The following is a 17,037-nucleotide window of genomic DNA, read 5'->3' on the forward strand; positions in this document are numbered from 1 at the left end:
CTTATTCTGCCAGGTGATCCTCAGAATCTTCCTAAGACAATTCAAATGGAAGTGATTCCTGGCATGGCACTGGGAGACTGTCCAGGTTTCACAAGCATCTAACAATGAGATCAGCAGAATGGCTCTGTAGACCTTCAGTTTGGTAGTCAGTCTAATGCCTCTTCTCTCCCAAACTTTTCTTCAGAGCCTTCCAAACACTGAGCTAACTCTGGCAATGCGTGCATCAACTGCATTTTTAATACGTACATCCCCAGAAAGTACACTACTAAGGTAAGTGAACTTATTCACAGCATTCAAAACTTCTCCATTTGTTGTAACTGACAGTTCCAAGTCTGGATGGTGTGGTGGTGACTGATGGAGCACCTGTGTTTTCTTGGTGATAATCATTAGGCCAAAATTAGGACAGGTAGCAGAGAATTGATCCAGACTTGGTTGCATCTCAGCTTCAGAGGCTGCATTGAGTGCACAATAGTGTGCAAACAGAAAATCATGCACCAACACTCCCTCCACTTTGGTCTTGGCAGGTAGCCTTTACAAATTGAAGAACTTGCCATCAGTATGGTGGTTGACCTTGATGCCTTGTTCATCTTCATTGAAAGCATTTGTCCACATGGCTGAAAACATCATGCTAAAAAGCATGGGAACAAGCACACATCTCTGTTTCACTCCATTGGTGACTGGGAAGGCATGAGAAGCAGTGTGCATTATTCAGAACCCAAGCAAACATGCTGTCATGAAATTGATGTACAATATTGATGAACTTCTCTGAACAAACAAATTTTGACATAATTTTCCATAAGCCCTCATGACTAACAGTGTCAAAGGCCTTGGTCAGATCTACACACGTTGTGTAAAGACCTCTGTTCTGCTCCTGGCATTTCTCCTGGAGTTGTCAGGCAGCAAACACCATATTGACTGTTCCTTGGTCCTTTCTGAAACCACACTGGCTCTCAGGTAGATGACCCTCTTCCAGGTGAAGGATCAGCCTATTAAGGAGGACTCTAGCAAGAATTTTGCCAGCAATGTCTAAGAGACAGATCCCCCTGTGATTGTCACAGGACAATCTATTCTCTTTACCCTTATAGAGATGGACAATGGAGGCATCCTTGAACTCCTGGAGGATTATCTCCTCTTGCCATATAACCTGGAAAATTTCAGTCAGCTTTTGTATGAACAATGGTCCCCCTACCTTGTAAATCTCAGCTGAAATAGAACCAGTACCAGGTGATTTGCCACATGAAAGGAACCTAATGGCCCTCAAAACCTATTCTTCAGTTGGAAGTTCAATTAAGGAGGGATTGACTTCAACCTGAGGTAAATGGTCAATTGATTGATGGTCTATTGAGAACACTGTGGAAGTATTCAGGCCATTTCTCTAGGATCATGTCCTTATCACTAATCAATGTGGCTCCATCAGCACTGAGTAGTTGTGATGCACCATAAGTTTTGGTCCATAAATAGCTTTCAGGGAATCATAAACTCCTTGAATTGTTACTATCAGCATAAAACTGAATTTCATCTGCCTTGTTGCTGAGCCAGGAATCCTGCATCTCTCTAAGCTTTGTTTGTACTTTGCTAATGATGCAATTAAATGCTGCCTTCTTAGAGGTGGATGAGCTATCCTGCTGGTAAGTACTGTGGAGTTTTCATTTTTCATTTAGCAGCTTCTGAATTTCCCCATCGTTTTCATCAAACCTGTCTTGGTATTTGCAAGTATTCTGACTCAGATTAGCAAATGCAGTGCTGTACACCAAATCTCTGAAAGCTGCCCACTTCTTTTCTGCTCCACTGTTGCCAACTATGTGTTAACTCAACTTTCCCTCCAAGTTAGCAACAAACTATTCATGTTCAGAGAAGAGCTCTAATTTGTTGATATTGATACTTCTGTTAGTCATTTTTGCCTTGGGGGCGGCCCTTTGGATGAATGTGAGTATTTAGCTGGGAAAGGATAAGTCTATGATCAGTTCGGCACTCTGCACCACACATTGCCTTTGACACTATCACATCTTGTCTGTCTCTTCTTATAATCACCTAGTCCATTAGATGCTAATGTTTGCTGCAATGTTTGTTACTTCCATGAAGTTTTATTGCTTTTAGGCAAATGGAAGACAGTGTTGGTGATGAGAAGGTCATGTGATATACAAGTCTTCAGTAGTAAATGACTCCCTGCCAAGTCTGGTAGTCTGAGCCTACTCTAGCATTAAAGTCACCCAGAATTATAAGCTTTTCCTGTTTTGGCACATTGATGATAAGGGTCTCTAGGTCTTCATAAAATTTTTCTTTGACTTCATCAGGGTTTGTCATGGTGGGAGCATAGACACTGATGACGGTGTCATGATGTTTTCCTTCAAGTGGCAATCACATTGTCATGAGCCTGCCATTCACTTCTTTTGACAGGCATACTAGCTTGCTAACTAGATTAGTTTTGATTGCAAAACCTATGGCAGCTTCACAGCACTCCCCTTCCCGGAAGCCACTCCAGAAAAAGGTGTATCCAGCTCCAACTTCAGTAAGCTGGCCTTCATTTGCCAACCTTATTTCACTCAGGGCTGCTATTTGGATGCGATACCTGTTGAGTTCTCTTGCAACAACAGAAGTTCGTCTTTCAGGTCTACTGGATTTTTTGTTGTCTATTAGTGTTCACACGTCCATGTGCTGATGGTGAGTGGAATCATCTTTGCAGATGTTTTCGTACGGTTTGTACATTTTTTTTTGTGTTTTGACCACAGAGTAGGATTCCCTACATTCTGCAGTTATCAGGCCAGAGATGTATAAGCAAACAATTTTTAGGGCACCTTTTCTAACCCCCTTCCTCATACCAGGAGGTGATCAGTGCAATCCTTAAAAGGCTGCTTAAACACCCAGGGGGTTGCCGAGTCCCACTGCTGCTTCCAGTGAGAAAGACCCTATGGCCTGGGCTGGCTATGTGCAGGGTTGTGACTACAGCTCCCACTGTATCCACACCTGCTCCTTCATCCCTTGCCTGTCACCACAGGACTTTATGACATAATAGTGAAATAGTATGGGTGATGTCTTTTGATTCATACGTAAATTGGATTTAAGTGAGGTAGAGTTGCACAAAGTCCTCAGCCTCACTCTCTCCTCCAGAGTCTTCATCATCTGGTGGCAGGACAGAGTCAAGACAGTTGGCGATGACTCAGAATGCAGTGGATGACCTTGGCGTCTTCGGTGTCTAACCAAGCTCAAAGTACTCTATATTGCCTGCTTCATGTGCCTTCATGGCTGTCGGAACAAATTGTTCTCGTCCACCCATTCCACCAGATGAAGTCTTCACATGCTTGGGGTCGACAACCCCCCTAACTCTCCAATGGGTTAGAGAACCCTTGGTTACCCTCAACCTGGTTTGGTCTTCCTGTTGAAATGGTTTACTGGGGTGTGGACACTGCATGCTGCAGTGTCTTGGAGCCAGAGGCGAGAATTAGGTGTAACAGGTGTACACCAAAGGTGGAAGGAGCCCTGAAAAGGGCCTGGCAGTCATCACATCAAAGGTACTGGTCCTCCCTGAACACACCTTACACCCCTCTGGAATTCCTAATATGTACACAAAAACCACACACATGTTGCACTCCTTCTGCCCCATACAGTGCCTGGCAAATAGGTCCTTAATAATGCTTTTTGAATTGAATCGCTATGTTCATTGATGCATCAGTTGCCATACGTGTAGTCTATTGTGTTAATTTCTATGAACATTTTTCTGCTCCAGAAAGGTCACCCAAACACATCTACCACAATCTGGTCTCCATTGGAAAAACTCTACCTGAGGCTCAGTGACTGTTATGTGCTTCAAAGAAAATTCTAAGTCCTTCAGTTCTTTGTAATGGGCTCTGGCTTAAGTCCTTAGCCTCTTTATCACATGAAATAATTTGTGTACATGTATTAGGGAGCTGGAAACCCTTGGGAAAAGGAATGCCCAAAATGACTCTGTTTCCTAAGATCCTCAAGAGGGATAAGTTTAGGCTCATAAGGGCTTTGTTTAACCCCACCTACCAGCTAGAGCCTAAGAAGCAGATCCAAACCTGGATAGTCACTATAGTTGAGCAAGACAACATTTCTGTGAGTGTGTGTGTGTGTGTGTGTGTGTGTGTGTGTGTGTGTGTGTGTATACATGAAATTTCCTTGACGAAGACTGTGGGAGACTGAGGATGGGACTCAGGCTGTAGTGGTGTGAGTTCACCTATTTGTTACAGAGAAGGATTTCTTTTTCTCTAGTATGATTCAAGTGCCTCAAACATTTCACAGAGGCTGATAATAGTGCCATCAGTAGATGATATAATAATTGTTGATGCTGTTGTTATGCTTTCTTTCTAGAGTTAGTTACATGACTAACTAGTTTACAGTAAGGTTTCTTTGCAAGCATTGCATGTGCTTAGTGAACTAGATGGCTTCAAATAGAGGAAAGACCTTTTCTGATTTGGGAGAGGGAATCAAAACTGAGATGTCAATGAATATCAGGAGAGCAAAGGCAAATGACAAAAAATCTTAGCCTTTGCCCCAAAGGATTTGCTTCAGAGAGATTTGGCTCTCTGTAAAGAGGTTAGACATTTCCCTGAAGCATCAGCCAATCCATCTCTGATAAAAAGTGTAGTTTAGCATGTGGGAACACCAAGGTAGTTATTTCTTAGGTTAAGATAATGCATGGTCACCTACATGACCCTACCTACAGCCTTTTGGGGAAAAAGAGTAGAATGAAAGATGTTTTGACTTCACAATCGTCTGATTTAATGGAAAAGGCCCTGGAAAGTGAATCAGGATGTTTAGGGTCTAGTCTTGATTTTTTCAGTAACTTGCAAGTCCCTTAGCCTCTCTGGGTTTCATCTTTTGCATAATGGAGGTATGATTCCTGACCTGCTTCTCTCATAGGATTGTTTAGGGTTCGGGTTAAATAATGTATGAGAAGGTACTTAAAATATTTTTAAATTAAAATGTTTAATTATCAAGCATTTAATTTCTTTCTCTCCCACAGCCCCTTCCCTGAAAACAAAAATAAAAAAGAAGCCCTATCAACAAATATTCACAGAGAGGCAAAAAACATTCCTATATTGGCAATGTCCAAAAATATGCACCATTTTGCATATTTACTTTATAAACTCTCTATCAGGAGTGGGTAGCACTCATTCCTTCGTCCTTCAGAAATCATGTTTGATCATTTAGTTGGTCAGAATTCTTATGTCTTTCAAAATTGTTCACTTTGCAATGCTGTTATTGTATGAATTGTTCTCCTGGCTTTTCTTATTTTCCAATAGGTTCTTACACGTCTTTTGAGGTTTCTCTGAAACTGTGGGAAAGTATTTTGTGTAAATCTCTGTCTCCACTATTGTTATTGTGATGGCTGTCATCTTTTCATATTTTGATTATTTTTGTTTTTACTATTATACAAACAAAGAGCTTTAAAACAAACAAAGCACTCTCTATAAGACAAAAAAAATCTAGAATTTAGAATTTGAGGACAGGGCTAAGAAATTTAGAGCAGTTGGTGGACCTAAAAATGGTAGTTTGACTTGAAAAGAACTGTATCTGTAGTCATGTCTCATTTCTTATGTAAAATGCTTGAGGAACTGTCATGTCATCAAGTATCAAGTTTGTGAAGCATCCACAAATACAAAAAGTCACTCAAAGTTTTCTTTCTAAGTGGGGTCCTGGAAGCTCAGACTCTATGGTGTGTAATGAGGTGATCTTTGTCCCAGTAACTGGTTGGAGTATCCTCACAGACAGGGGATTTGCCTTGTGTATCCATAACTAGAACAACAGGGAATTGTTCTCTCTCTCTTTGTCTTTCTCTGTCTCTCTTTCTCTGTTTTTCTCTCTCTGTTTTAAAGAGAGATCATTTTGTTACAGGGTGTGAAGTAAGCATCACCAAAGTAATAGCCACCCTGTTATCCTTACAAATGGGACAAGTTGATAAGAAAACCTTTGACATGTACAAAAGTTACTGTCATTTTAATATTGAGAGGAAGCATCTACAAAGGTGGTAACCCACTCTTCATGTCCTTGTCTAAGGGATGCTTGGAGTATCATCCCAGTAATGGACATACTGCATCAGGCAACACTGAGGTACTGGAACTTGGGCCGAAGGAGGTAAGGAAAGTAGCAATTACCAGTCTTTCCCTAGCTAACTTTTTCCTGGTCCCCAAATTAAGTCAATCTTTGGCCCACATGATCAGCTTACTGTAATGAGTAGTCTCATTTCTGTTTTCTCCTCCTATGTATCCTGGGTCTCCTCTATCTTTCTTGTATCCAGGTCTCTCTCAGGGGCTATTGTGCACCAAACCTCCCGTCTTTTGTCTCAAGTGGTATGTGGGCAGTTCTCTATGTGGAATTCCATCTTTTGCTTGAAAGTAGAAGAAGGAGGAGGTAACTATGCTCCTTCTTAGGGTCTGAAATTATCCTACTCCACAAGATCCCAGGACTATAGAACTAGAAGTGGAAGAAACCATAGAGATCTGACCCCCTCATTTTATAGAAGAACTTGATGGTGAAAGACAATAAATGTCTCCCCCAGAGTCACACAACTAGTAGGTATCTGAGAAAAGATCCAAAGTCAGGCCTTTGTGATCCTAAGCCCAGGACTATCCACTGTTTTACCTCCCTTTAAAGAAAGACTGAAAAGGTCTAAAAACCTTTGACATGTATAGTCCCAGTGGTTGGGACTGGGGAGAGCAAATCATCCTTAAAAACATACACTACCTCAACTTCAGACACTTTGGGGAGAACAATTAACATATCTCCATCATGTAAGGACATGTGGGAGAAAGTGCCCCCTGACTAAAGTTATTTAACTGCCCTCCCCCACTGAGTTTGTCCCAGTGGTCTTAGAGACAGGATCTCAGGACCAGAGAGGGATAGGGGTGTAGTAGAATCCCTGATGAGGGCAGTGGGTATTGGAGGTGGAGATGTTTTCATTTTGTTTTGCAATAATTTACTATCTGGCTCCCTTTTTCTTTCCTCTATCCACGGAGTTATATAATTTTCTTCCCTTTACTCTTATCCCCTTCTGGTTCCAATCCCAGTCCCAAAATTTACTTATTGCCATACCCTTGATTTGTGTAATTGATATATGTACTATTCTCCTTTCTCTTCCTCTTAGAATGGGTTAGTTTCATACTTGTTCCTATGCTGTGATTCCAGGAAGTATCAGAAAAAGTAAATCTGGGATAGGATGCTTTATTCCTTTCTGCCTCTTCCAATCAAGGACTGTTACCACAAATTTCATCCTTGAAGCAACTTTCCTCAGGATCAGGCATTCTTAAACATTTTCTCTGTAATGGATGCCATAGGCAGTCTGATGAAACCTATGGATTCTATCTCAGAGTAATATTTTTAAATGAATGAAAGAAAGGCTAACTTTTAGAGCAGAACAAAAGTGAATATATGATTCCCCCACTCCATTCAAGTTCACAAATCCATTGAACTCCCTGTTCTAGTTCCTCTCTTATAAAAGTCTTCTTCATTTGTATAAGACATGCTTGGTTCTTCATCAGTCCTTGATTCTTTAATGACCATGACGAATCTGAGAGCAATTTAGATGGGGATGAGAAAAGACTAGGGGGGCACTGGACAACTAAGAGTGGGCATATGGAGGCTTTAAGGAGGAATAAGGAGGCTAGCAGCACCAACAATGACTCTATAATGTTTCTGAAGTTGAACTCACTAGACTGCTCATCCAGATGACTCTTTGGCCCCTTTGAATAGAATTAATTACATGCTTAATACCAGTCCTCAAATAGGGTATCATGTGAGAACTGGAACAGGTCTCATATCCTGTAGGGAGGCCATGCGTAGATTGTGTATTATGTTGGGCAGGCCTCATAGTGCCCGTTATATGTCATGGTTTCCCCTCTGTCCACAATCATTAATAACCTCTAATTTCTTAATGTTCCTCAACCCTGAATTAATCTGATTTCTGAACTCACCCCTCAAGAAAGCAGAAACTGCTCTCAGCAGACTTACCAATGATTTCCTATGGTAATTTTCAGATGTAAAGACTATTTCTCAGTTCTTATCCTTCTTGACATCTCTATAAACATTTGACAAGATAGACCATTCTCTCCTTCTGGATCCTCATTCCTCCCTGATTTTATGATACTACTCTCTCTGTTAGTTCTACCTTTATCTGTCTGAATATATCTCCTCAATATCATTTGCTAGATCACCATCCATATTCTGATTTTTTATCTTTGGATACTCCAAACCTTTCACTGTACAAGATCCTCTTCTGTTCTGTCCCTATACATTCTCATTCGTATTAGAGAGAGGAGAAAAGGAGAGGAGCAAGGAAAGAAGTATAGGAACCTCTGGAGAATCACAGAATCTAAGATGGGGAAGGGTTTTGCTCATCTAATTTATACTAAAATATGCAATCCCTCTGACAGGTCATTGCTGAGACCCTTCTTGAAAAAATTCTAGTGAGAGCAGTACATTGCTTTGTATTAACAGCTTTAATTGTTACAGTTTTTCCTTATGCTCAGCTAAAGAAAGGAAAGAAGAAATAAGATTTGTGTGCCTGTTCACATCCAAGAGGTAGCAAGAGGAGAAGGGGAATAAGCATTTAAATAACCACTACTATATGTCAGGCACTATGCTAAGCACTTTTCAGATATTATCTCATTTAATCCTCATGACAACTCTGTGAGGTAGGTGCCGATATTATCCTCATTTTTTAGCTGAGGCAACTGAGGCAAACAGAGGTTGGGTCATACTGTTAGTAAATATCTGAGTTTGAATTTGAACTCAGATCTTCCTGACTTCAGGTCCAGTGCTCAATCTATTGCTTCTCTTAGTTGCCTAGGAAGCCAGAGACTGAATTAATTAATTACCTTTCTCTTTCAGTCAGGTCCCAGCCCATACACCAGCCATGGCCTTATCGATCAATGGCTCTTCAAACCAGGTGACTGAGTTTCTGATGATCTGCTTCCCAGGGATGCAGGACACACAGCACTGGCTGTCAATACCACTGACTCCTCTTCTAGTTCTAGCCCTGGGGGCCAATGTGGTGCTGTTGTTGGCCATTCAGAGAGAGGCTTCTTTACATGAGCCCATGTATTATCTGTTGGCCATCCTCTCCCTCTTGGATGTCATTCTCTGCTTAACTGTCATCCCTAAGGTAAGGCCCTTGATCTGTTAACTGCTCCATGTCACTATCTTACTCATATACCTGGCCCTTTCCACTTAACCATTGTCACCCCCAAAGCCATAAGCCACCATGAGACCCTGCAATTGCCAAAATCCCAAAGGTCACTCAGTCATCATTCTCCCCAAAGTCACTTAATTGTTCTCTCCCCTGATTATTCATGCCTAATCTGCTACTAGAATTCCATCACTGAGAGTGTCACCATTATCCCCAGGATCAGTCAATCAGAGTTATAGCTAGTCATTCACATGGTCCTTACCAATTCCGGAGTCATTAACTCAATATCATTTCTAAGTTGAGTCTTTTTACATCATTCCCCTGTCCAGATATTTATTCAGTATGTCACCATTGTTATTTCTTAAAATAAGTTTCTTGATGTCTTGTTTTTTACATGCTCATGGTTTTCCCCACTATTCCTTCCCCTTTTCCTTGCAGGGAGCTATCCCATATAAAAATAATATTTTTAAAAAGCAGAAAAAAGAAGGAAAAATTAGATTCAATTAGATATTAGTTCTTGGATTTTTTATGATACCTGTTGGGTTCCTCATATCTTCGATCAATGCTGTCTAGCTCAAACAGAGATAAGTGGCCATTAAACCTTATGCAAGTTTCCCTACAGGTACATATTGCCTTGGAAAGCCACATATTATCATTATTTATGTTTATAATATTTTAAATTATTTTGTGAAATCTTTCTTAATTACATTTTAATTTTGTTTGAGCTGCACTAAGGAATGTTACAGGTGGCTATGTCATTTCTTAGACTTTTGGGAGAGTTGAAGCTGCTTTATTTTTAGTGCATAATCTCTATTTTGAAGAAGTCTCTTTTGTGAGAATCAGAGAAAATATCTAATCTTTCATCTGGTTGCTACATGACCAGAGCTCTCACCACTGCTATGTGGAGCCTAGTGCCGGATAAAGAACAGCATTGAAAACAAAGCTACTGTCCTAAGAAACTGGAAGAATATAACTTGAGACTTAAAGAACCAGAGAATTTGAGAGTTGAAAGGGACCTCAGTGTTTATCTAGTCCAATGCATATGAAATATTGAAAAGGTTTCAATATTTATTTTTAAATTAAATTTTCTAAATATTGAAAAAATATTTTTTCTATTGCATATGAAAAAGAACCTCCTTTATAACATGCTTGATAAAGGATCATTCTCTTTTTTATTGAATACCTCCAGTAATGGTAGAATTCCACCCTTCTGTCCCCCAAAACAATCCATTACTCTTCAGTATAGCTCTAGTTGCCAGGATCTTCCCCCTCTCAACATGTAAAAATCTGTCTCTCTCAAACTTTGATATTACTTTTATTTCTTCCTTCTGTGTGCAAGGAAATGCCTCTTTTCCCAGGAATAGCAATTCCAGTGTTTAAAAACATCTATTGTACCTTCACCCTCCTTCCTCCCTCCCCCCATGTTATTCCTCACTTCCAATTTATTCTTTTACAAGAAAAAGATATAGAAGAGTAATATCAGCAAGTGGATGATATTATTACAGTATTAACAGTAATATTAGGAAGATAGGGTAGTACAGAGGAAAGAGTGCTCTATTTGGAATCAGTATACCTGGGATCAAATCTTTACAACACCTTCACTGAAACATATAATCTCAAAGAACTTCCTAGAGCACTTAGAGGTTGGGACTTGCCTAGGATCATAAAGTCAATATATGTCATAGATGAACCTTGGAAACAGACTTACTGGACTTTGAAATCAGCTATCTATCCACTATCCCATGATGCTTCTTATACCACCCTAACACCTCTCATAATACCATTGTGTCCTTGAGCAAGTCCCCTAACCTGCCAGTTTCTTCAGTGGTAAAATATTGGGGTTGGAGTTGTACTAGATAATCTTGCAAGTTTCTTGCAGCCTCTAAGTTATGATGCCATGAATATAGCTCAAATCAAGGTCACACATACTAAAAAGGTACAAGGCAATGAAAGTGTTCAGATTAGGAAAGCTTCCTGGGAAATCACAGTTGGGAGTTGAGTTTTGAAAGGGGGTGATGGTTATAGATAGGAATAGAAAAGAAGGCAGGGAATAATGGAGGGACAAAGACTAAATTCTGAAGGATGGGAATTGGCAAATCAGATGAAGAGGAGAGAGAGAGAAGATTGGACTGGTTGGAGGTAAGGAGACATCAAAGGCAAAGTTGAGGTAAAATTAGATTATACTTAAGTGCAATGTTGTATTAATCAAATGGACAAGAGGGAAGTATTATGGCTTCCTGGATTGTTTTTGGTGTCAAAATATAAGAACCATACTTGAAGATGATGATTCTGGCAGGTCCTGGTCATCTTCTGGTTCAACATGAAGCCCATTAGCTTCACAGGCTGCTTTCTACAGATGTTTGTCATGAATACTTTCCTGCCCATGGAGTCATCCACTTTTCTGATCATGGCCTATGACCGCTACGTTGCTATCTGTCATCCACTGCACTACCCATCCATCATCACTGAACAATTTGTAGTCAAGGCTGCCATATTCATTATCTTTCGCAACCTGCTGGTCACATTGCCTACCCCAATCTTGGCTGCCCGGCTGGACTACTGTGCAGGGAATGTAATAGAAAACTGCATCTGTGCCAACATCTCTGTGGCTCGACTCTCCTGTGGAGATATCCGTCTTAACAAACTCTACCAGTTTGTGAGTGTCTGGTGCCTGCTGGGCTCTGACTTGGTGCTCATTTTGCTTTCTTACTGCTTCATCTTGAAGGCTGTGTTGGGGCTACAGTCTGGAGGAGCAGCCACAAAGGCTCTGAGTACCTGTGGCTCCCACCTGATCCTCATCCTTTTCTTCTATACACTTTTACTGGTCTTCATCTTTACCAATAAAGCTGGCAAGAAAGTGCCTGCTGAAGTGCCCATCCTTCTCAATGTCCTGCACCACCTCATCCCACCAGCCCTCAACCCCATTGTCTATGGAGTTCGCACTCAGGAGATCAAGCATGGCATCTTGAAATTGCTGATGTACCAAAAATGAAGGACCAGGCTAAAGTTCATGCTCCTTAGGGGTCAGGAAGATCTTGGAATAGTTCAGAGATAGTTGAATGTGTGGACTCTAATCCCTTGTTCTCATCTCTTCCATCCCTGAGACTTTCATCATTATTGTCAAATTGACTCCTCACCCTTTCTGAGCCCCTTCCCTTCTCGGTCATCTGCTCGACCAGTATTGACAATGACCATATGCATTGCCATGTGCTGAAACTGTAATTCAAACCCACACAAATCCTGTGATTGATTATCTCCTTGACTACTGTTTCTCTGACATTTTGTGAACAAGAGGTTTGTATCTAATTTAGGAATATGTAAATATTCATTGATGCTGGAGAAACTGGCAGGCAGGAAACTGAAAGGAAGCTAAATAGGTTGAAAGATAAGTTCAAAACCATTGGGGATAGAGTGTGCTGTGGGGGCCACTGCCTTCAACTTCCACTTCAATTTTAATTCTGTGCTTTTCCTGTAGAGAACTGAGTATTGCCATTCCATTTCAAATTAGAGAACAAGTAATAAATGAGAGAAAGATTGGAAGACATAGAGAAAAATGGTTTGATGTTGATGTGGACTGGCAATCTATGCCAGAGTAGAGATCCCTTGTTTGGAGTTAGATCACCTGGCTTTAAATGCTTCCTTGCCTCTTCCTTTGTGACTGGAAAATCTTAAGAAGGGAGTTCTAAAGAGAAATTCAAAGAGGAAAAGAAACTTGATGGCATGAGGGATACTGAGTCAGGAATGGCCTGGGAAGGGCTATTGAAAGTCAAGAACTTTCAAGAGCTTTCTTCTAATTTGTTCCTTTTAGCATTTTGCGCTGCTGAAGCCACTTATTACACCAGTGGAGTTTCCTAATTGCAGGTCACACATTCTTTAGAATAAATAACAAGGTCTTCCCAAGTAGTCAATTTCCCCAGACTTAGTTCTTTGCATTCCTCTTCCCGGTCCAGGGGCCCCTTTTGCCACAGACTTCACTCTGATTTATAGTGGGTATTCTATAAGCCTCCCAATTTAATTTTTGAAGACTAAACTGTAAGCTAGCCATAAATGTTATTTGCTCAATAACTAACAAACATCACTGGGTTTTGGGGTTTCCCAGATTTAAACCCTACATGTCTTCTATGCTTTCCACCTAGAAGAATGAATGGAGAGGGAAAAGAGACACCGATGATAGGCTAAACCCAGGGAACAAGGATTCATTTAAATGTAATCTTGACCTTTCATATGTAGATCTAGCTAGTGGAAAGTCACAAAGAGTCTTTGTAGCACTCCCAGGAAATAATCCATTGACTAAGATTTTGCATGAATTCTAGCTGTGAGGATAGGACTCTTCTTGGTAATGTGTCTGCCAGTTTACCCATCCACGAGTCCCACCCATATGATGGCTGGATTATGAAGCAACAGACAAATGATTCTCTCATTATAGGGAGAAGGGAGGAATATTCTATTCAGGCTAACAATATCACGTCTGCCAATTCAGAAACATAAATGGTTTGCTCTCTTGGGTCACTGGTTCAGGTCAAAATAAACACTACTTTCCTATAGTACTGTCTCTGTGACCCCAGTTACTTTAGTCTTAGGCTATCCTCTCATGACTCAGTCATATTAGTGAAACTGTAGGCTCCCACATGAGGTCAGTGGTATAATGTAGAGGTCCATGGTGCTGATAGCCCAGTATCCCTGACTGTTACAATTCTCAGAAGGTAAACCTCAAAGCAATTGAGGGATACTTAGGACAAGTCTGAGACTGGATAGGTCACTTATCTTCACTAAACCTTTACTGAACATATATTGAGTATAAGACACAACCTCCAGAAGAAAAGAAAATGATTAGCATGGGAACTAACCAAGTTTGAGAATAATGAGAGGAGCTGGAAAGTCTTTAGAAACTATATAATCAGAACATTCTGAGGTCAAGGAGGTAGAAAGAAAGGATCTCTGCTTATTGGAAACTCTGAAAGTTCCCAAACCACTTAGATGGTTGGATTACTACCTTTCTAAAGGGCTAAAAATGTTACTCTCTCCCTCAAATATCTTCTCATGTGTGCCAGGAGGTCTTCACTTAGTCACATGTCTTGAAATCCAATCACAGGAACTAATAATATCATTAGTCCTCTTTGAAAATGAAGGACAAACAGCATTGTTTTTCTCCCCATACTCAAGTCCTAGTCAAACCAGAGTATAAGGCTTTCTCAAAACTGAACATTCTGTCTCTTATTTCTGTGCATTTGCAGTGAGCCAATTGATCTTAGCATACTAATCTTTCTTCAAGACTCACCTCAAGTATCATGAAACCTTCCCTTGTTTCTGTTCTCCACCAGTCCCAATGTCACTTTACCCCATGCCACTTGTGTTCTGTGTATGTATTATAAAGGTTCCATGAATGTGGGGATTCTTCCTTTCCCCCTGCCCCCATATCCCTGAAGCTTAGTAAAATGCCTTACAAACACTAGGAACTTAGTAAATGCTTGTTAAATTAAATTCAGCCTTGTGATTTGGGTAGTGAATTATTATTCTTATTTTATAATAATAATAGCTAGCATTTCTATAATGCTTTAAGTTTTTCAATGTACTTTATTGATATTATCTCATAAATCATTACATCTCTGGGAGCTGGGTACCATTATCCATATTGTATAAAGAAAAAAATAAGACAGACAGAGGTTAAGCGACTTTCCCAGGGCAACATAACCAGCAAATGCCTAAAACAGAATTTGTATCTAGGTGGAGCTGATTCCAGGTCCGGAGCACTATCTATTCAGCTACCTAACTTTGTATCTTATTTTATTTGATATGACAGCCCTCTAAAGAAAGTGCTAAGAATATCAATGTTGAAATGGAAATTACATTTTAAAGAAGATAAAGTGACATATGTACCATTACCCAGGCAATAGGTGCCAGAAATAAGGACTAAAATTTAGGTCAAATCACCTCTCCTTCAATTCCTGACATAGCTTTCATTTTCCTGACTTGGGACAACTCTAGCTCAGGTGGCTTATGTGATCACAGAAGTTCAGAATTGGAAAGTCCGGATTTGAATAGGAATTCCCTCTACCATATTAACATGTGAGACACTGTCTCTCCATTTTACAGATCATGAAATTGAGATTTAGTGAAAAACAAAAATTTTGAGGGATAGGAAAAGGTTCTGAGACAAAGTAGCCCAACACTTCTTTAACAGATGAGGAAACAGGTACAGAGAAATACAAACATTTGCCCATTGTTAAGGATTAGACTCCCAGTGCAGCATTTGTTTGTTTCTTTTTGCACTTACATAACTTTTCCTAAATTGAATAAATTGATCTAGGTTGCACAGATAGTATGTGAAGGACAGATAATGTAATCATAGATTTAGTGCTGTAAGGGAACCTAGAGCCATCTCCTTCAATCCACTTCTTTTAATAATACATATTTGTAGGAGAGTGCATCCCAGGTTCTAGGACTGATGTTCAAAAATAGCAGTTCTTACCATACTTTCTGAGTAAATAGTGTATCTAAAAGTAAATTGTGGCTGCTATATGGACCTGATCTCAATAATGATTGGCGGAGAAGCTTCAATCTGCTCCATTTTTTCTCAACTATACTAGTTCTCTTCTCTTCGAGCAATTTGTTGACCCTTTCTTCCTAGAGGCTCATTATATTGGTGTAGGATACCTGATTAACTTTAGCCCTACCTACAGCTCAGGACTCCTGAATTCAAGTGATCCACCAGACACTGACTGATTGTTTTTATCAGAAAAAGAATTTCAATTTGTTATTTATTTATTTTTACTATTCTTTTTCATTTTTGAGTTCCAAATTCTCTCCCTCCCTCTCTGCCCTTCCTCCCCTGAATCCACTGAGAAGGCAAACAATATGATAACAATTAGGCAAGCAATATCATATCAATTTGACGAATTGTTAATAGGGAAAGTACAGATTGGTGTTCAGGACCTAACGTACTAGAAACAGAGACCTTTGTAGTTAGAACCTTGAGAGAAATAGTCACCCATCTTCTTAGGATTCCAAATAGCCATTGGGAAGATGAAGTGGGAATTACATGTAACTCAGGGCATTGGCTGCAACCCCCTTAGCCTTAAGCCTCACCTCAGCTTGAAGAATGAGGGAGTAAGAGAGAGAAAGATGAGAGTAAGACCAAGAATCTAGCAGTGTCCATCCCCCTATAAACTGAAGAGACAGTTGGTTGTAACATTACAAGATAGTTTGGATGTAGTCAACTTGGCATAGATACAATTCTCAATGACATTGGAGTGGCAGTAGAGCAGCCTACCTGAGAGTATGGGTATGGGCACAGTGAGCTCATATGAACATGGCGTCTTGGCAACATATTCATCTCTGATAATGGATGGATATTGAGGTGGGAGGCAAATGTCTACATATCTATCAAATGCCATTATTAAGAAGGTACAATACTCCATGGCCAGGAAGGAGATCATGATATATACATCTGGAGGAAGCAGGCAGAGAAGCTGACAAGTCTGTTATCAATCCAGAAGATGAACAGGACCTTGGGGATGGCAGTAAGGCAGAGCATGTCTAGTGGAGAGAACAGGCTGAGCAGATAGTACTTGGGCCTGTGCAGAGAGGCCTCCAGTCAAATGGTGATTAGGATGGTGTGCCCGCAAGGCCAGGAGGAAAAGCAGTCTCAGAGGCAGGGAGAGTCAACATTGCTAGCTCAGAGATCTGACAAACAATTCAGAAGAAACTCAGAGATCTCAATTCTTGAGGAGTAATAATTGCTAGGAAATATCATGGTGTGGGTTCTGAGGGTTCAGTTTTCCTTGGATTTTAGCATCTGAGCCTGAAAATAGGAGCACACAACATTCTGATGGAATGGAGAACCCACTCAATTTCTCTTTTCCACTCTTCCCAGTGTTCTTACCAATTTTTTT

General features: G+C 40.3%; 1 protein-coding gene and 1 pseudogene across 1 annotated transcript; one reads left to right on the forward strand and one right to left on the reverse strand.

Annotated features, from left to right (window-relative positions):
* Positions 1 to 8,851: 8,851 nt before the first annotated feature.
* LOC140508650 (olfactory receptor 56A4-like) lies at positions 8,852 to 12,137 on the forward strand. The gene is made up of 2 exons (XM_072616540.1): positions 8,852 to 9,121; positions 11,442 to 12,137. The coding sequence occupies exons 1-2, from the start codon at positions 8,873 to 8,875 to the stop codon at positions 12,135 to 12,137; spliced, it is 945 nt and encodes a 314-aa protein (XP_072472641.1). The 5' UTR covers positions 8,852 to 8,872.
* Positions 12,138 to 16,086: 3,949 nt separating this feature from the next.
* LOC140507535 (olfactory receptor 56A3-like) lies at positions 16,087 to 16,806 on the reverse strand (annotated as a pseudogene).
* Between the last annotated feature and the right edge of the window lie 231 nt (positions 16,807 to 17,037).

This window comes from Notamacropus eugenii, chromosome 5 (assembly GCF_028372415.1).
Source record: "Notamacropus eugenii isolate mMacEug1 chromosome 5, mMacEug1.pri_v2, whole genome shotgun sequence".
Taxonomy (NCBI): Eukaryota; Metazoa; Chordata; class Mammalia; order Diprotodontia; family Macropodidae; genus Notamacropus; species Notamacropus eugenii.

Coding starts and splice junctions, on each gene's coding strand:
- LOC140508650 (XM_072616540.1), top strand. CDS start 8,873: ATGGCCTTATCGATCAATGGCTCTTCAAACCAGGTGACTGAGTTTCTG. Junction 9,122..11,441: donor GCTTAACTGTCATCCCTAAG/GTAAGGCCCTTG, acceptor TGATTCTGGCAG/GTCCTGGTCATCTTCTGGTT.